The sequence below is a fragment of the Chelonia mydas genome, chromosome 19 (assembly GCF_015237465.2).
Source record: "Chelonia mydas isolate rCheMyd1 chromosome 19, rCheMyd1.pri.v2, whole genome shotgun sequence".
NCBI lineage: Eukaryota > Metazoa > Chordata > Testudines > Cheloniidae > Chelonia > Chelonia mydas.
Window position 1 is genome coordinate 12,726,227 of NC_051259.2, and position 26,243 is coordinate 12,752,469.

A 26,243-nucleotide genomic window follows, 5' to 3' on the forward strand; every position below is an offset into this window, starting at 1 on the left:
CCAGTTGATCGAAAAATACCCCAGGGAGAACACAGTCTATGAAAATTATAGCATTTATTCTGAACAATTATTGACATTTCAGTGGCCCATTTCACAACTCTTTTTCTTGGATGACAGGCTTGCAACACAATGTGAAGTGCCTTTATTTCAGCCACAACTGCCTCAATATCAAACTACAGATGTAAGTTTCCCTAAGGACTGTACATGACAATACTGGGGTTAGGATACAATCTGGGACAATACTCCACATCTAGAGGAGTCCTTCATGGGAAGAAGCCACAGAAAGACAGAAAAATGGAGGCTTCCTCACTTAAAGCTCACTCTGGGGCAGGAAAACTTTACAGTAAGGGACGCATTAGCATCTTGTTGGGAGTCCCAGTGCCCTCCAACTTGAGTGACTACACACATCCAGAGCAGAGGGCTTCTTTTTGTGTCCTCCTTGACTGACTGATTTCACCAGCAGTCAGCTGGAAGTTGATTGGCTTTGCCTCTACCCTAATTTTTAGGATTCCAGGGACTGCACTTTAGCCAACCTTGACCTTCTATTGCAAAGCAATTAATTTTAGCCAATGTGAAAACAGGATCTATCTCCGAAAGCAGAGATCTACTGTCTGCTCTTGAGTCACGTCAGTTACACACTTTAGCCTCAGATGTGATTGTTATCGTTTCAAGTGGGCAAAGTTGACAAATTTTAGAGATTCTTCCTCTTCAACAACTCTCTCCTGAAGACAGGATACATTGAAGCAAACGTGCATGAAACCAGTTGTATTGTCTCCAATGGCGCCAGAACTGGCTGTGATTCAGCTCCCTCTTAAAACTCCTCTGGAAACAAAAGGGTGTATGATTGTCCATGGGAGCAGGATCACATGGTGAGGACCTGTTTAGATGAGATGAATGACTTCATGGAGGCCTCCAGGGCAAGTCGGTAGTCCTTCAGTGGGACCTGTGTGCAGGCTGGAGCAGTGAGCTGCCCCTTACGAATAAGATCACACAGGGTCAGAATCATCCCAGTCAATCTGTCCTTGTCTGCATGGGAAAGACAGAAGAGAGTAATCCTGCCCCTTCCAGAGCTGAGGGTGAACAAGACCCACAACGCCACCCAGAGGAAATGAGACAACTGACAAAACAAACAAAAAGTGAGCCAGTCTTGGCTGCCTTGGCCACCTAGCAACACAACACAAGGGAGTGGAGTTCAGGTGCTAAGCTCCCTAGGACAGCAGCTTGGGATAGAGGCAAACGATCTCAATTTCTTCAGCAACTCCTTCCACCCTGTTCAACACATGCAGCAGCATTCACTGACTTCAGAGAGAAATGTATCCAGTTTATATGGCTGGTATAAGGGAGATGGTCCCACAAGACTCCCTTGTACTGACTGCAGTGTTGCCAAATTGGATAATTGATTTTGTTCTGATTTGAGGGGAGATAGTCCCCTGTGACCTTTCTGACCTTCGGGGTTATGCTACAGGTAGGTAGCTAGCCTCCTGTTTGATGGCCTGCCCTGCTCTCTACACTCCTGTTTGATGGCCTGCCCTGCTCTCTACACTAGATGTTACCTGCCACTTGCACTGCAGCTTGGTCAGCAACCATCTGGCACACACTGATTTGAGCTTAAGGCTGTGCCTAGGTAGCTTCTGCCCCGTCCACACAGCTTCAAAGCAGGAAGGGCCTGAAACACCTTAAATGCATAATGCCTGGCTTTTTTTAAATTGCAAGTGCTGAGCAATATCAGAGTGGAGCTGAGTAGATAGGCCTGGACCAGTCACAACCGTTTAAACTCCACATTGTAGTTTGTTGAGGTTTCCTGACCAAATGCACTAACAGGTGCTTCTGTCCCACTGCTGAGGCCAAGGGCAGATCACAGATTCTGTGGGTTACACATGGGCTGTAGCTGAGGGGCACAGCAGGGGAATGATACAGCTTGTGTCTCCCTGGATTAATGAAGGAAATTCTCCAGGTCAAAACTTGTCACCAGCCTTCACCCACTTGTGCTTTTTGATGTCTAGAAACCCAGCTAGCAAAATATTTATTTGCTCTTCAGATGCTAAGTTTGAGGGCTGCTTTGCCAGTATTTCCCCAGGAGGGCTTAAGCTAAGCTAAAAACTGGAGATTCTGCAGGATGTTTTCTGTGCTTTGTGTTTCTAGGGCCTCCCTAAGAACTGGGACGAGAGAAGCATTATCTTGTTGTCCACGTTGGACAGGAAGCCAGGCACTCGAGTTCTAATTCCTGTTCTGACAATGACTTCTTCTGTGGCTTTGGACCAGTTGCTCGACCTCTGTGCCTCAGCCTATGCACCAACAGAAGCAGGGACAATGCTTACTTTCCTCGGGGGAAGGGGGGACCTTAAGAGAACACATTAATACTTTAATAGATTTCCTATGGACTACATCTCCACTGAAATGACCTTCAACTTACTCTGGGGTTGGTCTTTCTTCCACTGGGTCATCCAAAACCCACGCAGCTTCACATCCTTAAAGATGAATGCACTCTGTAGAAACAAGGTGAGATACACCAGGATTCTTGGGGAAACTGTTTACATTGGGCATTCTTCAGTTAGCATATTTCTGCTGCACTCAGGCCATGGGAAGAGACTGTCCTCATACAGCTGCTACCACACTTTAAACGCTGTTGCAAGTGTGACACTCGCTTTCCTGCTGCTATGAAGATCTGCAATTCTGCCCCCCTGCCAATGACTCTTGCTTTTAGAAGAGCCTTAATTTGGGGCAAATTCACTCACACAATGCAGATTTTTTTCTTTTACACCCCTGCAGAATGTTAGTCCTCTTCACAGTACCCTGGATAGTAAACAGGAGATTAAAAACCAAGGGTTGGTTCCCTCAGAAATGATCACATTCTTGCCAGAGTTGTGATAACTGCATTGCCCATACAGTGCCTCTTTTGTGGCAAAAGAGGATTTCAGGCTCTCTATCTGGCACTAAATTTAAAAACTCACGTTCATAAAGCATTTTGTGTTAGCAACGAGACCCCACGACCAGTAGAGCTCTGAGAGGATACAGGACTAGGGTTAAGAACGTTGAAGATTGTTCTGTTGTGGCAAGAGACACCTTAGCTACTAACTCCAGGTCAAAGCAAGGATTGACACTGGGAAGATCTGCCCTACAGGTGCACCTTAGAGTGCAGACAACTTTTGCAATGAGAATTTGCCTGGCAGATGCTAAATAGCTGGGTCAGTCACACACCAGGGCCAGTCTCCTCATAAACATTGCCATGAGTATTGCAGACATACACCCAAACCCTGTAAACCAGAAACAGGCCAGAACTAGCTCATTCCTGTCACATTCTCAACCAGTTAGAGACCATGGAGCATTGGTTCTGGTGCTCAAATGGCACAAGGAGGTAGTGTTGGAAGTCAAGTGCACACTTTATCCAGTCGCTTCTAATAGTAGCGATGCTGCTGCGTGGGAACTGAGGAGCTATAGGGAGTTAGGGGACAATATATAGATGTGGTGAAGCCAACCCCGTGGGGCAGCCAGTTGCTTGCAGTGGATGTTATGGATGGAAAGTTTCGGTGCTGTGGAGTAAGGGCTATGTGATATGAATACAGAGAACATGTCACAAGCATCTGTTACTTACCACAGGGACAGTCACAGGCTGTTTTGCCATCCCGCCATATGTAACCATGGTCCCTTTCTGTCTGTATGGAGAGTCAGGTGTCAGACAATTAATGATCTCTCCTAATAAGGGTCTTCAACCCGACCTGCTCTCCTCCTCCGATTCCGAACCCCTGCAGATACCGACGCCCTGACACAGGCGGCTCTTTCAATTACTTTGTTGAACAGCTACTTTGTTACTTGCTCAACTTGCTTTCTAGCTTCCCCTCCTTCTCACAAGAGCCATTAGCTGAAATGATCACCTAGAGTTAATGGACCCCTCCCGCTGCAACAGCCCACCAAGACAATGAGCAAGATACTATAGGGATTCTGACCTCATAGCTGGATGTGACCTTCCACTCTTACTAGTCTTTAAAAGTCTATTACTGTGTGTCATTGGAGAGGAAACCTCACTAGAGTTGCTGTAAGGTCTTAGATTTCAGTTACCGTATCTTCCGAGAAACCTCCCCCGCCTGCATTTTTAACAAGTGACCCATGTAAGATAATTCTATTCATAGACTGTAAGGTCAGAAGGGGCCACTGTGATAATTTAATCTGGCCTCCTGCACAATGCAGGCCACAAAACCTCACCCACTCACTCCTGAAATAGACCTCTAACCTCTGGCTGAGTTACTGAAGTCCTCAGATCATTGTTTAAACCCTTCAAGTTATAAAGAACCCACCATTTACACTTCTTTAAATGTGCAAGTGACCCTGTGCCCCATCTGCAGAGGAAGGTGAAAACCCCCCAGGTTCTTTGCAAATCTGACCTGGGGGAAAATTCCTTCTGACCCCAAATATGGTAATCAGTTAGACCCTGAGCATGTGGGCAAGACCCACCAGGCAGATACCTGGGAAATAATTGTCTGTAGTAACTCTGAGCCCTCCGCATCTAGCGTCCCGTCTGGCCATTGGGGGGTTTTGCTACTGGTAGTCGCCTATGGGCCACATGCCATTGTAGGCAGTCCCATCATACTTATCCCCTCCATAAACTTATCAAGCTCAGTCTTGAAGCCAGTTAGGTTTTTGCCCCCACTGCTTCCTGGGAAGGCTGTTCCAGAACTTCACCCCTCCAATGGTTAGAAACCTTCACCTAATATTGAGCCTAAACTTGTTGATGGCTAGTTTATATCAACTGGTCCTGACCGCTATCCCCAATCTGGACAAACCAGTTCTTTGAACATGTACGTCTCCGAGTGCTAAACACAAGTCAAAGGAGGAAAACAGCTGAACTTACTGTATGTGGCGCAGCATCTCAGTAGTACTTTTCCCTCCGACGCAATTCAGCGCTAACCGGGGTTTGGGGACTTTCTGGAAGAGTCAGCGTTTTATAGACAAAAAAGGCAGATTTAACTCTTGCCTGCCAAGCCAGATTTCTGTCCAGCAAGAAACACGGAGTAGTCCTATTTTGAATTCCAAGGTTACCTTCTCCTGGGGTCAGGACTCTGTCTGCTGAGGGAGGCAGGTTCACGTGTTTTAGCCCCAGAGTTTGCTCAAACCAAGGGCAGGTCTAGATATGTACCCAAAGCCAAATTTACCATCTGGACACCGCAGCAGAAATGAAAACCTGCCCAACACTGCTGGGGCAGCCTCCAGAATCACAGAGAGGAGTCCAGTGGAAACAATTCCCTGGGAGAATGAAGGCCAGCCCCTACTAACTCTTCTGTCTGCATGTTAAATGGTGGTGTATATCAGAGCACGGTTTCTAGATATCAGCCATCTACATAGTCTCAGCTAGTCCAACTCTCTGTCAGTGCGGGATTTCCCCTGCGGCACTATTATTGCTACTGCATCATCTTCACTACTGCATTTCCACTCTGGTCACCTCAATTCCCAGTTATAGTGGAAACAGAAGGGGCCCAAACATGGACAATGAAAGTAATCTGAGGTACAGCGACTTCTCTCTGAAGAGAGGCTGCGGCGCGGCACTGTTCAGTTTACAGAGGAAATAAATGAGAGAGACAGGAGAGGACATAAAACAGCAAAAGATGTAGATGTTGTCAGACACTCCAATTTATCCTCAGAATAGAAGAGCAAGGGGACATGGAATCAAACTAAAAGGCAACTTTAAACATGATAAAAGGAAACCGTTTATTATTTTACGCCTATGGAACTCACTGCCATAGGATATTATTGAGGCCAAAAGCCTAGCAGGTTTAATTGACATTTATATTGATTAATGAGAACACCCACTTACATAAGAAGATAAAGTAAGAATATAAACTCGGGATTTAGGGAATAAGGCCCTGATCCTCAAAAGGTATTTATTCCCTTAGCTTCCATTGATTTCAATGGAAGTTAGGTGCCCAAATACCTTTGAGAATTTGGACCTAAAACAACTGTTCATCTGCCCAGGGATTAGGAAAGAGCTTCTGCTAGGGAAGTTTACTCCATAGTTCTCCATAATAGGATTCTTGCACCTTTCCCTGCAGCATCTAGTTTTGGCCACTACATGAGACAGACCATGGTCTGCTCCAATATGGCTATTCAGAGGTTCCTGTATTGTCTTCGGATCCTGGGAATTAGCTTCCTACCTCCCTACTAGGATTCTTCTTTCTGGAGAGCTCAGCATTACAGTACCTTAAATAAGTCTTTCATCTCTGGCTTTCTCAGCATCTCTTCTGTGATGACATGGTCCGCACCAAGGGATGTCAGTCTGTCTACCACCTCTTGGAGATTGGGTCTGGGGAGGAAGGACAAAAAAGAGATTCGCAGAAATAACTGGCATGTTCCCAAGCCAAGATGGACAGACCTCTGCAGGGCCCTTTGACCAAGTCAGTCAGTTTCTATGAGCTCTGATCTGTAACTTGTGACCCAGGATGAGTAAACTGGGCTCAGCCCAAACTTTGGGGAAGATGTTCCCTTCCAAAAGCGAGCCTCTTTGGTGGAGGGATTTATCTCCTCCTTCCCTCATCCTGTTATTAACTGACCACGCCACTCCTGCCACTGTCCCCTAGTTTCCTCCACTGGCTTCCTCACCTTCTGTATCAGCTATGAACCCCTCAGCCTCACCTTCAAGACTCTACATGGTGCCATACAACCTCCCTCTCTGCCCTCATCCCAGCCTTCACTGTCTACCCTCCAGCCGCCTTCCTGAGAACTGCTTCTGGTGTCTCCTCCTCCCGCTCTGATCTGTATCTTCTTTCATGCTGCCTCTTCTGCTTCCCACACACGGGTGCCTGGCCTCTCCTAAACGCTTTCTTCTGCAAAGCTTCCTACCCTGAACTCGGATGCCAGCTCCAGCTGTTCCTGCATAAGATCTGCTGGCCCCTGAACACTCACCCACAAGCTCCAAATGGGGCTTGTCTGCTCAGAATAAGAGCCAATTACCAATCACAGAGCAGGTCGCTGCTTCCCAGCTCAGTGCCTATTTTACCACCACCAGCTGATGCTGCGCCACCAAACCAAACCCCACCCCACTTTCCTACTTCCAGGCAAGAGAAAGGGATGGGACCAGCAGCACTGTAAGAAAGGACAAGGCTCCTGAGCAGGCCACAAAGTGGGAGCAGGTAGAACTAGCTTCTCCGAGGAGCCACCAGGTCCCTCTTCCCTCTGCATCTCTCCTTATCCCACATCCAGATCCACTAGAGGTTCCCCCACCTAGCCCTTGGAACTGGCCAACCTTGGAGTTAAAAATCCCTCAGGACTAGCTAGTGTCATAGAATCATAGAACATCAGGGTTGGAAGGGACCTCAGGAGGTCATCTAGTCCAACCCCCTGCTCAAAGCAGGGCCAATCCCCATTTTTATTTATTTATTTTGCCCCAGTTCCCTAAATGGCCCCCTCAAGGATTGAACTCACAACCCTGGGTTTAGCAGGCCAATGCTCAAACCACTGAGCTATCCCTCCCCTTCCTGTCAAGGGCTAGTCACTCCCTCTCCCAACAGGAATTTTAACACTCATCTTCGGAGTGGAGACATTGAATACATTCGCTAATCGCTGACTGGGCAGCCTCATTCAGAGAGGAAAGGGAAGCCCTGTTGTGAAGAATTCTATTGCTGGATTCAGCTACCTGAACAAACACCCTCCATTGCCCATTCAGACCTGAATGTAGCCTTTCTATCAGCATGAGGTATCGCCCTGTTTTACAGCACAGGTTCTCGGCCTATTTTGGATTATTTGCAGACTGGAGACGAAAGCGGAGACGGTGATCCTGCTAACCTTTAACCTGCCTTCACCCTACTTCTTTCTATGGCGTAATTCCAGCAGCAGGGGTTTCCTCGTAAAGATTCATATCTGAGCAGTTAAAGTGAAAAATTCGAGACAGACTGACAAGCAAACATCTAAATGCAGCTACGCTCAACCGGCCACAGCCCAATCTTTATGCCCATCTCCCTCGTTTCCAAGAAACAATCCCCTCCCCTCCCACTGAGAATCTAACTCAGACATATAGAGCAGAATGCAGGGTGAAAGGAAGGGGAACCGAACAGCACAGGATAAAGCAAAAAAGTTGTTTGATCAGGACAATTTTAACAAATGATCCAGTTAGTCAGAGTCTCTAAAAACCAGGGCCCACTGTATACGCACCTATCTCGGATCACATTGATTGTTTTGATGCCTAAAGCTGCTGCAATCTGAATAACAGCCTGTCCCACGCCACTGTTGGCTGCGTTCTGGATGATGGAATCACCTGCAGCGAAATAAAGAAACCCAAATCAGCTCTGGCTTGAAGCAAATTTAGTGCTGGAGAAAGGTGCGGAGACCTTCAGTCTTCAGGGCTGAGAATACGGTCAAGAATAGGTACAGCACAGCCTGCTGCAAGGCAATCTTCCCTGACACTGTCCCATCAGCATGGCTTATCCCCGAGACTGCCCAGTGCTAGCTCGGGTCAACAGAGGCGGTGGGTTTTGATTCAGAGATGTTTCCAAGAGCTGAACTAAGACTCACCAACTTATTTCATACAGGCCCTCGGATGGGAACAACCTTTCAGCCACTAGGACCACATTTAAACTAATGAACTACAACTGAAAGGCTTAATTCTTTCATGATACATTCATCTGAGAATTTCATTCACCTTTACTAAGACTTGCTTGGATTGGCTCTGATTTATTAGGAACCTATTATAACCTGCTGCTTATTTCCTCCAGGCTGGCAAGAAGGACTTGCATCTGACCTAGAACCTTGAAGGCACAAGATACTGATCATAAACTTTGGCCCTCATATCAAGTCATTCATTCATTCAAGTACTTCACAAACACTCATTTAGCCTCAGAAGGCAAGCTCCTTGGGCAGAGGCTGTGATGGGGGTATCTAAAACTCCAAGCTGGCAGTGATAGGCGTAAGGGGAACGAGAGAGCCTAGTTAGCCCATTCTATGGCACCTGGAGGAGAGACAGGTAATGAAGGATTAGACCCAGCTGGGGAGAACCAGGCTGCATGGTTCCTAGAAAGAAAGGACTGCAGGGCAACAGGGGGAAGGACTCAGGAAAGAGGTAGTTGGGCATTTCCTCTCTCTGGAAAAGGAACCATCGAGAGGTGTGCAGGAAGGAGCATGTGCCCTGAAAGGAGAAGGAAGCTGGTTAGGAGACTCCAGGGATGCAGTCCCAAGGGTCAGTAGCTCAAGATCAGCCATGCCACTGGAGACTAAACCCTGAGGCAGTGCTCTGTAATAAAGTGAGGAAGATGCAGAGCCTGAGAGGCGGTGAAGATCTGCGGAGGACTGAGCCCAGGAAGGGTGGAAAAGTTTCCATTCCTTCGAGTATGGACGCTGTTACCCTGACAGGGTGGGACTCAGTGTCCCCTGGCCAGAGGGCCAAGTCATCCGCAGACCACCGACGTCCGGAGAAGGCGGGTGAGGCTGAGGGGCTGCAATGCTGGATCTCACTGGGAGGAGGTGCTCTAGGATAGCGAGTATGACAGGGAACATAGCTTCAGCTGTGTTTGGGCAGCATGTAGCACAGTGCTGACCTGTCCCTGACTGGGGCTCCCAGGTGCTATCGCAATATAAATAATAAATAACTCTGAACCATCAGGTAAGAAAACATGTGCAGAGGCTTGCCAGAGGCCATGCAGTCCATGGCAGAGCTGGGGATAAATCCCAGAGTATGCGTTTGGGAGATAGGACTATAACTACTCAATATTAGTACTTTCCACACAGAAGAAGGCAGAATTTTATTTATGCACATGGATAAACTGTTAATTAGAAGGAATTTATAAATTCTGTTAACTTGTTTAGGGTCAATATCCGTGGATGGGATGTTCCACTGGAGTGTAAAAATCAGCCACGTGTTAGGAGGATTACACAGCATAGGTTAGAGATGTACCTGGCCCCAAGGTCTCGAAATCAGCCAGCATCCGATAGGCTGTGCAGGGGTTGACGCTCAAGGTGGCAGCACACAGCAAAGGGATGTCGCGTGGGAGTTTCACCAGGCTTTCCTCACTGAACACTGCATCCGTTCTCCATGTTCCTGGTTTAAAGGACAAGGCTTATTCAAGCTATGAGAAGCGTTAGAAAGATGCAGGCAAGTTGAGCGAGTAACTGCTTAGGCAAAAGTTTTCAGGCCCAATGAAGTTGGAGAGATAAATGTGGCCTTGAGATCTAAGCACAGGCTAGGGAGGCAAGACTTCTGAATTCCAGTCCTGGTTTGGATACAGATTCCATCTCTGGCTATAGGCAAGTCACCTGAAGCTTGATTTCCCAGAGGTGCTAAGTAGCTATGTACATAGTTAATGTAGCTCTCCAGGAAATGTGTATATCTTGTCTGGTGTGCACTGAATGAGGTACGACACTGCAGCTGCCTTTACTAGCTTGGCTAGCACAACTCATTCCTATTTAGGAATCTGTCCCTCCTGTGTAATTTTTATTTTTATAAGTTATGTCTGCACCAAAGAAAAAATGAAAGTAGTCAAAGAACTAGTCCTCCCCGCAAAAACGGAAAGCTGCTTTAAAATGCAACAAACAATTAAGGTTGCTAGTTAGCAATGATGCAACTACCTATCATTCAAAAACAATAAAAGTGGTAAAAAATAGGGTTTACTATAGACCACCAAATCAGGAAGAGGAAGAGGTGGATGAGGCAGACACTCAGACACTTGAGTGTCTGTTGCGGGGACAGTTTGACCATGTGCTTGACTGATTGTTTGAAAAGTGTGAATTGGGAGTGCTTTGTTCCAGGTGAGCCTTGAGTGGGCCTGACTGTTATAAAAAGCCAGTCAGCTGCAAACCAGCTGAGCTGCGAAGAGCAGAGAGGCTAACAGAGGGAGTTTGCCTGGGGAGAGCCCACTGAAGCTTACATCTTGCAGACTTCTCTGAGTAGTTACTACAACTCCTGAGGAAGCTCGTAGAAGGAAGGTAATATGGATGGGGAGCGTTCAGCTGTTGTGATCTGCACTGGATGTGCCATGTTGGTCTTTCTTCCACAGGACAGAAGCGACTTTGTCTGTACAAAGTGCGAGCTGGTCTCCATATTGGAAGAGAAAGTTCAAGGTCTGGAGAAACAAGTATTGACCCTGCATTGCATAAGAGAAACTGAAGATTTCCTGGACAGACGTCAGGATATGCTTCTACGGACATAATGTTCTGAAGATGCAGGGCAGGCTGTGCAGCGGGGACAGGAGGATGGTGAAGAAATTTGGCAGCATGTGACCTCCAGAAGAAGAAAGGGGAGCGTCCGTGTACCAGCAACGCAGACACAGGTAAGCAACCGTTTTCATGTTCTCTCTACAGGTACTAATGCGGAGAGTGGACTAGATGATACATCTGAGGGAAGGGAACAGAAGCAGACTCTGCCGATTGGAAGGCATGAGATGCACTGTCCTAGGGTTGGGGGTTCCACGACCACCGCTCCCAAGAGAAGGAGGCGGGTGGTGGTGGTCGGGGACTCTCTCCTCAGGGGGACTGAGTCATCTATCTGCTGCCCCAACCGGGAAAACTGAGAAGCCTGCTGCTTGCCAGGAGCTAGGATTCACGATGTGACGGAGAGACTGCCGAGACTCATCAATCCCTCGGGTCGCTACCCCTTCCTGCTTCTCCATGTGGGCACCAATGATACTGCCAAGAATGACCTTGAGCAGATCACTGCAGACTACGTGGCTCTGGGAAGAAGGATAAAGGAGTTTGAGGTTCAAGTGGTGTTCTCGTCCATCTTCCCCATGGAAGGAAAAGGCCTGGGTAGAGACCATCGAATCGTGGAAGTCAACGAATGGCTATGCAGGTGGTGTCGGAGAAAAGGCTTTGGATTCTTTGACCATGGGATGGTGTTCCAAGAAGAAGGAGTGCTAGGCAGAGACGGGCTCCACCTAACGAAGAGAAGGAAGAGCATCTTCGCAAGCAGTCTGGCTAACCTAGTGAGGAGGGCTTTAAACTAGGTTCACTGGGGGAAGGAGTCCAAAGCCCCGGGGGAAGGAGGTAAGCGGGGACGTGGGATACCAGGAGAAAGCACGAAAAGGAGAGCGTGAGAGGGGAGGGCTCCCGCCTTATACTGAGAAAGAGGGACGATCAGCAAGTTATCTCAAGTGCCTATACACAAATGCACGAAGCCTGGGAAACAAGCAGGGAGAACTGGAAGTCCTGGCACAGTCAAGGAATTATGATGTGATTGGAATAACAGAGACTTGGTGGGATAACTCACATAACTGGAGTACTGTCATGGATGGATATAAACTGTTCAGGAAGGACAGGCAGGGCAGAAAAGGTGGGGGAGTTGTACTGTATGTAAGAGAGCAGTATGACTGCTCAGAGCTCACGTATGAAACTGCAGAAAAACCTGAGAGTCTCTGGATTAAGTTTAGAAGTGTGAGCAACAAGGGTGATGTCGTGGTGGGAGTCTGCTATAGACCACCAGACCAGGGGGATGAGGTGGACGAGGCTTTCTTCTGGCAACTAATGGAAGTTACTAGATCGCACGCCCTGGTTCTCATGGGAGACTTCAATCAACCTGATATCTGCTGGGAGAGCAATACAGAAGTGCACAGACAAACCAGGAAGTTTTTGGAAAGTGTAGGGGACAATTTCCTGGTGCAAGTGCTGGAGGAACCAACTAGGGGCAGAGCTCTTCTTGACCTGCTGCTCACAAACTGGGAAGAACTAGTAGGGGAAGCAAAAGTGAATGGGAACCTGGGAGGCAATGACCATGAGATGGTCGAGTTCAGGATCCTGACACAGGGAAGAAAAGAGAGCAGCAGAATACGGACCCTGGACTTCAGAAAAGCAGACTTTGACAAACTCAGGGAACTGACAGGCAGGATCCCCTGGGAGAATAACATGAGGGGAAAAGGAGTCCAGGAGAGCTGGCTGTATTTTAAAGAATCCTTACTGAGGTTACAGGGACAAACCATCCCGATGTGTAGAAAGAATAGTAAATATGGCAGGCGACCAGCTTGGCTTCACAGTGAAATCCTTGCTGATCTTAAACACAAAAAAGAAGCTTACAAGGAGTGGAAGGTTGGACAAATGACCAGGGAAGAGTATAAAAATATTGCTCGGGCATGCAGGAGTGAAATCAGGAAGGCCAAATCACACCTGGAGTTGCAGCTAGCAAGAGATGTTAAGAGTAACGAGAAGGGTTTCTTCAGGTATGTTAACAACAAGAGGAAAGCCAAGGAAAGTGTGGGCTCCTTCACTGAATGAGGGAGGCAACCCAGTGACAGAGGATGTGGAAAAAGCTAATGTACTCAATGCTTTTTTTGCCTCTGTCTTCATGAAGAAGGTCAGCTCCCAGACTACTGCACTGGGCAGCACAGCATGGGGAGGAGGTGACCAGCCCTCTGTGAAGAAAGAAGTGGTTCGGGACTATTTAGAAAAGCTGGACGAGCACAAATCCATGGGGTCGGATGCGCTGCATCCGAGAGTGCTAAAGGAGTTGGCGGATGTGATTGGAGAGCCATTGGCCATTATCTTTGAAAACTCATGGTGATCGGGGGAGGTCCCGGATGACTGGAAAAAGGCTAATGTAGTGCCCATCTTTAAAAAAGGGAAGGAGGAGGATCCGGGGAACTACAGGCCAGTCAGCCTCACCTCAGTCCCTGGAAAAATCATGGAGCAGGTCCTCAAGGAATCAATTCTGAAGCACTTAGAGGAGAGGAAAGTGATCAGGAACAGTCAGCATGGATTCACCAAGGGCAAGTCATGCCTGACTAATCTAATTGCCTTCTATGACGAGATAACTGGCTCTGTGGATGAGGGGAAAGCAGTGGACATTTTATTCCTTGACTTCAGCAAAGCTTTTGACACGGTCTCCCACAGTATTCTTGCCAGCAAGTTAAAGTAGTATGGGCTGGATGAATGGACTATAAGGTGGATAGCAAGCTGGCTAGGTTGTCGGGCTCAACGGGCAGTGCTCAATGGCTCCATGTCTAGTTGGCAGCCAGTATCAAGTGGAGCGTCCCAAGGGTCGGTCCTGGGGCTGGTTTTGTTCAATATTTTCAATAATGATCTGGAGGATGGTGTGGATTGCACCCTCAGCAAGTTTGCAGATGACACTAAACTGGGAGGAGAGGTAGATACGCTGGAGGGTAGGGATAGGATACAGAGGGACCTTGACAAATTGGAGGATTGGGCCAAAAGAAATCTGATGAGGTTCAACAAGGACAAGTGCAGAGTCCTGCACTTAGGACAGAAGAATCCCATGCACTGCTACAGACTAGGGACCAAATGGCTCGGCAGCAGTTCTGCTGAAAAGGACCTAGGGGTTACAGTGGACGAGAAGCTGGATACGAGTCAACAGTGTGCCCTTGTTGCCAAGAAGGCCAATGACATTTTGGGATGTATAAGTAGGGGCTTTGCCAGCAGATCGAGGGATGTAATCATTCCCCTCTATTCAATATTGGTGAGGCCTCATCTGGAGTACTGTGTCCAGTTTTGGGCCCCACACTACAAGAAGGATGTGGAAAAATTGGAAAGCGTCCAGCGGAGGGCAACAAAAATGATTAGGGGACTGGAACACATGACTTATGAGGAGAGGCTGAGGGAACTGGGATTGTTTAGTCTACGGAAGAGAAGAATGAGGGGGGATTTGATAGCTGCTTTCAACTACCTGAAAGGGGGTTCCAAAGAGGATGGATCTAGACTGTTCTCAGTGGTACCAGATGACAGAACAAGGAGTAATGGTCTCAAGTCGCAGTGGGGGAGGTTTAGGTTGGATATTAGGAAAAACTTTCACTAGGAGGGTGGTGAAGCACTGGAATGCGTTACCTAGGGAGGTGGTGGAATCTCCTTCCTTTGAAGTTTTTAAGGTCAGGCTTGACAAAGCTCTGGCTGGGATGATTTAGAGTGTCCTGGGATCTTCATTTACCATGAGTGGTCTTGATGCCTGATTTTATGTACTGACTCAAAAGAAGTAGTGCTAACTACTAAGCCACCAACACCACTCCTTGCAGCACCTGGATTTTCTCTGGCCATCTCCCATTTATGCAGACCAGAACTGGCTCTATTTAGCTTTGAAATCTGATGAGATCACAGCCTGAGTCAGTATGGCTGCATCAAATAAAGCGTTCTAAATCCTTAATAGTATAAAATAGGACAAGAACAAAGATTAAAGCAGCATAAAAACAGCTCTGAAATTGTGTGCCTTGTGCAACTCCACTGGCTACACAGATGCTTCTCGTTAGAGACAATATAACCTATTACATTTGCAATTTGACTAATATGGTGCTAAATGGATTCCAACTGCTGCTTCCCTCGCCTGGAACATTCTCTAATGGAGTTTTGTGTGTGTGTGTTTTTTTTAAAATCACATCCGATTATATGTAATTGCTGTAACTAAGCTGTGTACATGACTGAGGCTGTATCAAGCTAAAACAGCACTTCAGAGAGTAACAATTTTGCTTCAGGACGTCACATTACCTCCAGGTATTTTAAGATCCCACAACCCTTCTGTTCAGAGAGTTAAAGTATGAGCTCATCAGGCAAAGCACACGAGTGTAAGCTGCAGAGGAAGGATGGTTTGTGGTTAGGACAGTACACTAGGGAGATTTGGGTTCAATTCCCTGCTCCACTCTGTGAGGCAAGGTGGGTGAGGGAATATCTTTTATTGGCCCAACTTCTGTTGGTGAAAGAGACAAGTTTTTGAGCTACACAGAGCTCTTCCTCAGGTCTGGGAAAGGTACCCAGAGTGTCACAGCTAAATACAAGACCAAACAGATTGTTCAGCATAAGTAATTACCACATACTCTAGGGGACCATTCGAGGTGAAGTGGCTTGTTAACACCCCTTTAGTCACAGGACAAAAAAAGGGAGTTAGTGGGCAACAGATTGTTGTAGGAAACCATAAACTCAGTGTCTTTATTAAAACAATGATTTTTAGCATCTAGTTATCTTCCTGTGTGACCTTGGACAAGTGACTACAGTGGAAGATGGAGCTGAAAACTCAAGCTGTGCCTCAATTTGTCCCTCTCTGAAGTGGGGATAATACTTCCCTACCTCACAGGGGTTTTGGGGGATGGATTAATTAACGTTAAGGCCACAGGAATACTCAGATTTCCAGGGATGGTTAGAACAATGGGCTGCTTCCGACTTTATTTTAAACAAATGAAGTTTTTAAATACACTAAGCATAATTTGGTTCCCTATAGGAATAGAAATGTTTTTGTGAATATCTGTTGCCAGTGAAAGGGGTGTTCGGGTTTAAGCATCTGAGGGTAAGCAGTTACTGGTTGCAATCCTACCCACAGCACATAGGCAATCGTCTAATGGTTAGAACAGGGGAACGCAAACCAGAAATCCTGGGTTCTCGTCTCAGTTCTGCTCTGTGACTAATTCACCAGGCTAAATCATGCCTCAGTTCTCCCCGACTCTGTCTGTACACAGAGATACTTATCTATCTGACTAACATTTGTGAAATGCTTTGAGATCTGTAGATGGGCGACACCAGAGAAAGGCCGATGGGCAGATCCTCCGCTGGAGTGTACTGCCCTAGCTCCACGAAGTCAACAGAGCTATGACTATTTATGAGGATTTATGTAAAAACCTCACCAAGTTCTGCATCTGCTGGGATAACCCAATCCCCAGGCTTCACAGAAGTCACATGACTGCCAACTTCCACCACTTGTCCAACGCCTTCATTCCCTCCTACTGCAGGCAAGTCAGGGAGGAGGGCATAAGTCCCTGTAAGAGGAGGAGAATTATCACAGCAAACTGCAAACTGTTCTCTCAACTTCTGTTCGTTAAGGCCTGGTTCTACACCCCTGCAGCTCTGGAATCCAGCCCTAACTCCTATATACAAATTCCCTAGGGGACTCATTAAAGTTTTGACAGTCGGTTTGTGTAATTATTCATCTGACAACATGTGGCTAATCAATAGGTATTCCACACACATTTCAGAAATGGAAGGAAAAAGAAGCTGTTTGTAAGCAAAAAGTCAATTCAACCAGAGAAACCAAGATTACCTTGGATCATGTTGATGTCTGCTGGATTTACAGGGGCTGCCAGCATCTTCACGTGAACCCCAGAATGGCCTAGCTCAGCTCGTTCTAGATCCTTTAGTCTAAACAAAGAAACATATAAATGTTAATACCACTGAATTTTGTATAACAAGTGTTCTAGGCACAAAGTGTATCCTAGAACAAAGGCCATCCCATCCCATCTCACCCCTCCATGGCTTGCATGGCGTGTTAGACTTACATTATGCAGCAAGGAGTCCCCAGTTATGCAGTACTGCCTTCCCCAAGCCTACAGTGCTCTCCAGGCTAATCAGCAGAGCTCCGCTTTCCTTCCCTTTTGGAAGGAAAGACTTGAATTCCTGATCCACAATTCACCCCAGTATCTGCTAGTACAGCCAATAACAAGCACATTGGTTTGTTTCTCCTTAGAATGAGCAGCGGCTGTGTTCATACCCCCCCGACATGACTGGAGTGGTTCATACCTCTCAGAGATATTGTCAGGAAAGAGCCTGAAAAGTCATTTGCACTGATGGGCATTTTTTTTTAAAAGGAAAGTTTAGGACTTTTCTGCATGGGGAAGAGGTTTTCAGTATAAACTAAGGTGTGAATTTAAACCAATATAATTATACCTGTATAACCTCCTGTGTGGACACTCATACTGGAATACGAGTATGTTTTTGCAGTTTAGATTATGTTGCTTGGAAAGGGGTTTAAGTTAAACCAAAACAAAAATAAGCCACTCTTATACTGGAAAAAGTGTTCACATGGTGGTGGGGGTGGGTGTTATACTGGTATAAATGATACAACTTTCCCATGTAGACAAAGCCTTGGATTCTGCAGCCACATAACTGTAAAGGGGAACTTACTGGCTTTACAGAGCCACACAACATACAGAGGTATTGGCAAGGTGTAAAAAGATGCTTTCAGATTAGACGCAAGCCAAGTTAGATACACACAGGAGAGCTACTCCAGAAAGCAGGAGCTACAAAGGCAGCTCTTGCACCAATAGTAGTGAGATAATGGAAGGAGACACAGAAGCCCAGTGCTAGATTACTGCAGATGGGTCAACTGGAGCAAACCCAACAAAGGTTTTAAAAATCAGGGCATTTTCTAAAACTATCTGTGTGAACATTGAATTCTCTTCACAGCTCGTCCTGTGCTGGCAAAGTTTTTTCCCCCCTTTAAGCTGCATGGCTGATCTCTCCTGGGTTAGTGGTTCTATTGTGTGGTTGCTGGTGAGTATTTGCTTCAGGTTGGGGGGCTGTCTGTAAGCAAGGACTGGCCTGTCTCCCAAGATCTGAGAGAGTGATGGGTCGTCCTTCAGGATAGGTTGTAGATCCTTGATGTGGCACCGTAGAGACTAACACATTTATTTGAGCATAAGCTTTCGTGAGCTACAGCTCACTTCATCAGATGCATGCAGTGGAAAATACAGTGGGGAGATTTTATATACACAGAGAACATGAAACAATGGGTGTTACCATACATGCTGTAACCAGAGTGATCAGGTAAGGTGAGCTATTACCAGCAGGAGAGCCTAGGAACCTATCCTTGCAACAAAGCCCATTGCCAACTATTTCCACATATCTATTCAGGGGACACCATCATAGGGCCTAATCACATCAGCCACACCATCAGAGGCTCGTTCACCTGCACATCTACCAATGGGATATATGCCATCAGGTACCAGCAGTTCCCCCCTGCCATGTACATTGGCCAAATTGGACAGTCTCTATGTAAAAGAATAAATGGACACAAATCAGACGTCAAGAATTATAACATTCAAAAACCAGTCGGCGAACACGTCAATCTCTTTGGTCACTCGATTACAGACCTAAAAGTGGCAATTCTTCAACAAAAAAACTTCAAAAACAGACTCCAGCGAGAGACTGCTGAATTGGAATTAATTTGCAAACTGGATACAATTAACTTAGGCTTGAATAAAGACTGGGAGTGGATGTGTCATTACACAAATAAAACTATTTCCCCATGTTTATTGCCCCCCTCCCCCACTGTTCCTCAGACGTTCTTGTCAACTGCTGGAAATGGCCCACCTTGATTATCACTACAAAAGATTTCCCCCTCTTCCCCCCACTCTCCTGCTGGTAATAGCTCACCTTACCTGATCACTCTTGTTACAGTCTGTATAGTGACACCCATTGTTTCATGTTCTCTGTGTATACAAAATCTCCCCACTGTATTTTCCACTGCATGCATCCAATGTAGCTGTAGCTCACGAAAGCTTATGCTCAAATAAATTTATTAGTCTCTAAGGTGCCACAAGTACTCCTTTTCTTTTTGCGGATACAGACTAACACGGCTGCTACTCTGAAAGCTGCACGAAGATTTTAAGGGGGCTGACAATGAAACAGTGCATTAAAGCAATGGTTCTCAACCAGGGGTACGTGTACCCTGCAGGTACACAGAGGTCTTCCAGGGGGTACATCAACTCAGGAAGACATTTGCCTAGTTTTACAACAGGCTACATAAAAAGCACCAGTTAAGTCAGTACAAGCTAAAATTTAATACAGTGACTTGTTTATACTGCTCTACATAGTATACACTGAAATGTAAGTACAATATTTATATACCAGTTGATTTATTTTATAATTATATGGTAAAAAAAAAAAAAAAAGAGAGAAAGGAAGCAATTGTTCAGTAATAGTGAGGCCGTGACGCTTTTGTATTTTTATGTCTGATTTTGTAAGCAAGTAGTTTTTAAGTGAGTCATAACTTGGGGGTACGCAAGAGAAATCAGTCTCTTGAAAGAGGTACAATAGTCTGGAAAGGTTGAGAGCTACTGCATTAATGCACCTGTCGAGACCTGGGCTCATATTCTGACTGGGTCACAAATGAAACAAGAGTTTAAACCAATGTTTGTAGGCCCTGAATCAACAGGACTTAAGCACAGTGTTTAGCCCTTTGCCTTCAAAGTCATTTGTCCACGTTCCAAAGCCACCATACACTGGGTTAATTCCTCCTGTGGTGTAACCAGCTTGTTCAATCAGGGATGACTGTGGCCCAATTCTGTCATGGACAGCTGGCTCCTCCAGAGTGGCCCAGGCCTAGAATCGATCTTGGTCAAAAAAGGGAAGGGCCGGGATTCTCAAAGCAAACTCAAATCCTTGAGGTAGGATCCCCAGGAAATAAGTCCAACAGACTAATTCTTCTGACTTTTCTGCTCTCTCCCCTCTCCCTTGGCTCAAGCCTTGTTTGTGACCTGCAGGGTATGCAGGCTCAAGGATTCACTTGAAGATGGACATGCACTTTAAATCTTTCACAGGGTATCAGACACAACTGTGCAAAGGTTAGCAGGAAATTTAAATGTTCCCAAGGCAAGAATATTTAGCAACTGCATAGTACTGTGTTCAACAGAACAACAGTAACTAATACAGTCTCACAGCGCCCCACTGAGGGAACTTATCCCCATTTTGCAGATGGGAAAATTGAGGCATAGATGTTAAGCTGGTGGTAACTCCAGGATTTTAGAACACAGGAGCTCCTGGCATCCAGCACAAGGCTAGTTTCACTGAACCACACTATCCCAAGTCAGAACTGCGCAAAGCCTGCTGAGCTCAACCAAGGTCAACAGGAAGAGAGTTACATAGGCAGAGTTAACGGAGATATAGGGATGTCTAGGGCTGGAACTGCAGCTAGTTATGTGGGTCAGGAATGAAGAGAGCTGACATGGGGAAACCATGCAGATCTTTCAGTCCCCCAGACTATTATCCGCACAGTGTCACAAGGATTAAGTTAATTCACAAATTAAAACATTTACTGAAGGGATACAATTCTGCAACACACAACAGCCGCCGCAGGTAGAGGGGACAGCTTTGAATTTCCTGGCATTTGTGGGTTCAGTCAGACCCTTAAAACTTTGTCTACAGAGGGGAAACGGTGGCAAATTTCTGTAGACAAGTGGCTTTAGTGTTAATATTAACAGATTCTTTGTATGTTTCACTTCTATACAAAGAGAGCCCAGGCAGCTGCTGGTGCGAACGCAGACCAGAATTATTGGAATTACGTTTGACATGATGCCATTTCAACAGAATTGTTAAGGCTCTTCCATTGAAGCTATAGTGACTCCATTCAAAGCTGTAAGATCCCAGTGATTTAAATCAACAGATCATGGACACACACAATGGCTCATTTACAGCCATTAGTGTCAATGGGAATGTATGCATGCACAATAAGTACATATATCAAAGTTGGTCTGGATAAAGGTAGCAGGAGTCCTGCACAGCATCTGTGCTCCACTCAGAGTGGTTTTATTGCTTGGCTCTGCTGGGAATTACAGATCTGTTTGGAGTTAATTGGTACACTGCATCTATCACCCTTGTGGGAGGCTGTGGATGGCTGTTATGTGCACCATACAGTTTTCACATAGTTTATTTTACCTGCCTTGCTAAATGTCAGATGTTTCAGTTTGTATCTTTTTCCCCTTATTGCCGCTTCAGTTCTACTCCTTTCCCTCATTTGACGGAGATAATGAAACAACAGTCTTTTAAAAAGGGACTTCTGTCCCATCTTTCCTTAAGCAAAACTCCCACTGAAGCCAATGGAAGTCCTGAGACTGCAAAGAATTCAGGATCAGATCTGATGCTTACACAGGGACATGTACTTTAGTGGGGGCACTGGAGGAGGTGTTCATGGCAAAGAGCAGCAGTTTACTTTTATGTGGCTATTTTGTAACTGTTTATGCTAAAGGTAACATTTTCTCAACAGGAAAAATAAAGTTTTTGAAAATACATTTGCTGCATATGCACCCTTGCTGCTTTTTAAAGTGGAATATTTTGACTATTTAATTTCTTTGAAGTTTCCTTGGGCTCTGACCCACATTATAGATGAAAGGTCTGCATAAAAGTCAAAGGCCATTATATTGCTATGTGAGAGAAAATATGACAACTACAAAAGTAGGTGGGACATGATACACATCCTTCCAGTTTGTTAGATAAGCTGGAAATATCCACCATAGCAGCTTCCTTCTGAGGATTTCAAAGCACCATTAAATATTAAGCTTCACAACATCCCTGGAAGATAGACAACTATATCCCATTTTCAAGTGGGAAAGCTCTTAGAGGTTAAGTGTTTTGCCAGAGTTTACATAACAAGGCTATGGGAGATAACGGAAAAGATCACAATTGATTCAATCATATGATTTAACCTCAAATCACATTTCCTTTTAAATCAGTGGCTGGCATCTCAAAACAAACCTACACCACAGCTAGAATCATGCCATCTCACCAGATTCGGACACGTTTATAACTAACAAGGCCTGACACACCTGTATGCTAAACCAAGTTAGCATGTCCACAGTTAAGCTGCACACGCTTATTTGCATCACTGGGTTTGGGGAAAGCTGGGAAATCAGAATCTAGAACTCGGTTGCCAGTGCCAGAAGCAGAGGATTGTGGGTGTTGCCCCTCCCACAATACAGTGCAGCCATTTTGGGATGTAGACGTACTAGCTAAACTTATTACACACTGGTCCTAGATATACAGGGAATCCCATTAGAAGCCAGTAGAGAAGTAATCCTATGTGAGCCCTTAATCTAAAATTCAGTCTGGAACAAGATTTTACAATTAATTTATAACTCCCTTGAAAAAATGGGTTTATAATGGAAATGCTGTCAGACGATAATTACAACAGTACTAACAGAGCACTGCTATAATCACCCAGCTCTGGCATTATTATGACATCTAGCTGAATAATGGTCACTAGCCTTAACTAATCAGGAAATGGTGTAAGAAATCCATTGCTTAATCTAGGAGATGTGGGTCGCATGTTTTACTGATAACATTGCACTTGCTTTGGTTTCAGGAGGAAGTTGCATATGGTAGCGGCACTGGCACTTGCAGAAAGCAGGACAGGATTTTGAGAAACGGAGAGCCAGATCATCATTAGGCAAGATTTACTCTTACGCAAGAAAGAGGGAAAGAGCTTTAGTACATTTGTTGGATAGCTATCGTACATCTTCTTCTTTCCTCTCTTTGTTTAAGGGTATGTTTACCCAGTGGGTGTGAAACATGTTCTAGCTCAAATCCCTTACCAGCCACACAGAAAACCCTTGAATACGTACCTGTATGTCCCCAGAACACACACCTGCTGGGTCATCTAGGGATATAGGTACAAGCGCACAAAGCTAGGATGTTTTCTCCAACACCACTCAGAAGGAACAAATTATGAGCCCACTCCTTACTCTGGCCAGGCTCAAGTAAAGAGCACAAGAGTGGACCCAGAATTCTCAAGGATCACAGCTTCAAGGCATTTAGGGCATACTAGATACCTGCAACTGCCACTGACTTCAGTGAGAGCTGAAGCCGCTCAGCAAAGCCCCGATCAAGAAGAATGTGAAGCACTTTCATACATTTCAGCAGAAGGGGGGGAAAAAAAAGAAAAAGAGAGTCAATCCCCGAACTCTAAGATACCAGAGAAAAGTGCCCTTTCTTGTAAAATGTGACTAAGTGATAAGGACTTGCTTTCAGTCTAAAGATTTCTTCCCTTCCAAAGGCCACATTTTAGTAGATTTTACCATACATCCAAGTTTAACCCTCTCTCCTCAAAACATAATCTCTAGTTTGCAGTTTTCGAAGCAAAAGCCTGTATTACAAATAAGCAACAAGTTCTCACTTAAGATTATTTATTTCACTATGGTCAAAAGAGTTTTGGTTTGAAAATACAGCAGCTGGTTTGACATCTTTTTAATTCTAGCTGAAAGTTATCATGGCTTAAAGTTTCTTATAAATGAAAGTTTGATTATCTTCCTTTTACTCCTTGGGGAAGAGAGTTCGGAATCATCACACCTACTGGTGTTATATCTGACAAAGCAGACTTAATGTCACATCTACTTAACACAAACAGTTCCTGTCTAGGTACTTGAAAGATTTTAGTAGTCAGCTAGTCTTGGATGGAACCCCCCCCAAAAACAAAAAACTTTTTAGCTAAAAAATGTGATTTAGGGTCTGTCAGTGGGAGATTCAGCCTCCCATGGCATCACCGGTCCTACACTCAGGGGCCAGAACTGCCCAGATACTCGACTTGCACAAAGAGAGGATGTGATCTGCAATGTTTTGATAGATCTGGTCACTGTCGTCATGTTTAAAGTGTTCAACATTCCCCCTTCAACAAAAAGAATATAAAGTGTTTTAAGGAAGCCTGTTAGGGGGCTTATTCCTTCACCCACTTACTTCCCTGGTCCTTCTCGCATGAACAGAGAGCAACAATACCCGAAGTCCAAAGGTGCAAACAATTCCATGTTTATTGGGGTGAACTTCCAGCAAGCATGATTCCAGTTTCCTTCCTTAGTGTCCCCCTTCCCAGCTCTGACACCACAGAGCCTTACCTGTGTCCCTGTTCCCATTCCCATTCCCCCCCTTAGCAAAACATGATTCCAATTTCCCCACCCCCATTCCCTGTTCCCATTCCCCCCCCCTTTACTTCCTGATTGACTGCAGACTATATAGTAAAACTTGAGTTCTGCTTAGCTATACTTTAACCAATCATTTTCCTGAAATTTAACTAACCAATCCTAACATATTGTAACATGATTATTTAACCAATTATATCCCACCACCTTAATTAGTTTACATCCAGCAAAATTAATTATACAGCAGACAGAAACAATCACAGAACCAGACAGAGATTATACCGGCAAACAATAGGGAAATGGGGACTACAATGATAGAACAACACAGAAATGAGGATTTCACATCCCAGCTATTGATAAGTGAGTTCTTGCTAGACAGCATGCTATCAAACTAAGTTTCCTTTTACATCTTCTAGGCACTTCCCTTTCTCTGGCGGCGATGGGCATTATCAGGACAGGATTGTATTCCTAACAGCCCAATAGCACCTTACTTCAATGTGACTAGTTTGGAATGTGAGGATGTGACCGGTCGCTTCCCAGCTTATGGCTGCCTCTGCTGCTTAGCCTAAGCACAGGGCCGCAGACAGTCACAGTAAGAGAAGGCCCTTACACTGGCAGACAGTGATTTTTGGTTCTTTCTTTCTTTTATACCTCTATAACTAGCTAAGTGATAAGAATACACCTAAATTAGAGTACAGGCCTTTACAGGCAGGCCTGAATATCTATATCCTAACACTCCACCCCTTTTTTTTCCCCTTTTTCTTTTTCTTTTGGGCTCCTCCTGCCCAGGTATCCCTGGAAAAGCATAGGACATATGGCGACACATTTCCTGATAGGGCCAGGCATCAAGGTGGAAGGTGTCGATATTCCATTTGTCCCACTGCCCCTTGTCTAGTATAGTGCCCTGCACCTTCTCTCGTACGGGCATACCACACCTATTCCAATTAGTGTTCCAGACTTCCCATTACAGTGGGCCCGAGAAGGTTGGGTCCAGGTTGTCTAGTACATTGCAGGGTGGGAAGGGCTTACTACATTACTTATAAAAAGAAAAGGGGTACTTGTGGCACCTTAGACACTAACAAATTTATTTGAGCATAAGCTTTCGTGACCTACAGCTCACTTCATCGAATGCATACCAATGAAGTGAGCTGTAGCTCACGAAAGCTTATGCTCAAATAAACTTGTTAGTCTCTAAGGTGCCACAAGTACTCTTTTTCTTTTTGCGAATACAGACTAACACGGCTGCTACTCTGAAACCTACATTACTTATAGGTTATCTCCATATGCAACGTAACACAAATACAGTTAACAATACAAAATCCACAGCAACACCGAGTCCTGACCACTGCAGTATGGTCCAACATCTGAGCCACCACCAAAACACTGCCTCTCCTCCTTCGACAGGGTCAAGATCTTGTGCGTCCAGTTGCTGGCAGTTACAACAAGCCGCCCCTGCAGGTTTTGCGTGCTTTTATCCATATCATTGAATGTCCATTGAATGTTCACAGAGAAAGGAGATATTGTTCAAACCAGCATAACCACTTGGTATGGAATCAGGCAGTATGCCCTGGTTTGATTATTCACAGCAATAAGATTCACAGATCCATTTGTGCACCAAAGTCCAGATAGCAGCGTGTAGATGGGTGTAGTTTGGTTATGGGCTGGTGTAACTGTGCCCCCAGTAATATGTACATTCCCAGCAAAACACCTTATACACAATACACCCAATTGTCCACCCCTTGCATAGGCCATTGATCCTGCTCCTCCATAGTCATAGGAGAGGGGCGCATCCAAACACCTTGTCATGTTTAAAGTGTTCAACATTCCCCCTTCAACAAAAAGAATATAGAACGTTTTAAGGAAGCCTGTTAAAATCTTGATGCTCAAGAGCCTAATTCCAACATTTAACACCTCAGTAGGGTTAAAAAATATAAGCCTGGTCTACAACTACAC

At 45.4% G+C, this 26,243-nt stretch overlaps 1 protein-coding gene across 8 annotated transcripts in view; it reads right to left on the reverse strand.

Annotated features, from left to right (window-relative positions):
• Positions 1 to 35: 35 nt before the first annotated feature.
• MECR (mitochondrial trans-2-enoyl-CoA reductase) overlaps positions 36 to 26,243 on the reverse strand; it is a 30,204-nt gene continuing 3,996 nt past the window's right edge. The window contains exons 2-11 of one of the 8 annotated variants that reach the window (XM_043532216.1): positions 16,931 to 17,028; positions 16,518 to 16,649; positions 9,872 to 10,015; positions 8,137 to 8,239; positions 6,190 to 6,292; positions 4,847 to 4,920; positions 3,593 to 3,653; positions 2,414 to 2,486; positions 1,554 to 1,666; positions 36 to 1,026 (exon numbers count right to left, since the gene is read on the reverse strand). In XM_043532216.1, coding sequence (XP_043388151.1) covers positions 1,012 to 1,026; positions 1,554 to 1,666; positions 2,414 to 2,486; positions 3,593 to 3,653; positions 4,847 to 4,920; positions 6,190 to 6,292; positions 8,137 to 8,239; positions 9,872 to 10,015; positions 16,518 to 16,649; positions 16,931 to 17,028 — 916 coding nt within the window. In that variant the 3' untranslated portion in view covers positions 36 to 1,011. The other 7 variants (XM_043532215.1, XM_037881707.2, XM_037881710.2 and 4 more) reach the window with 7 other exon arrangements.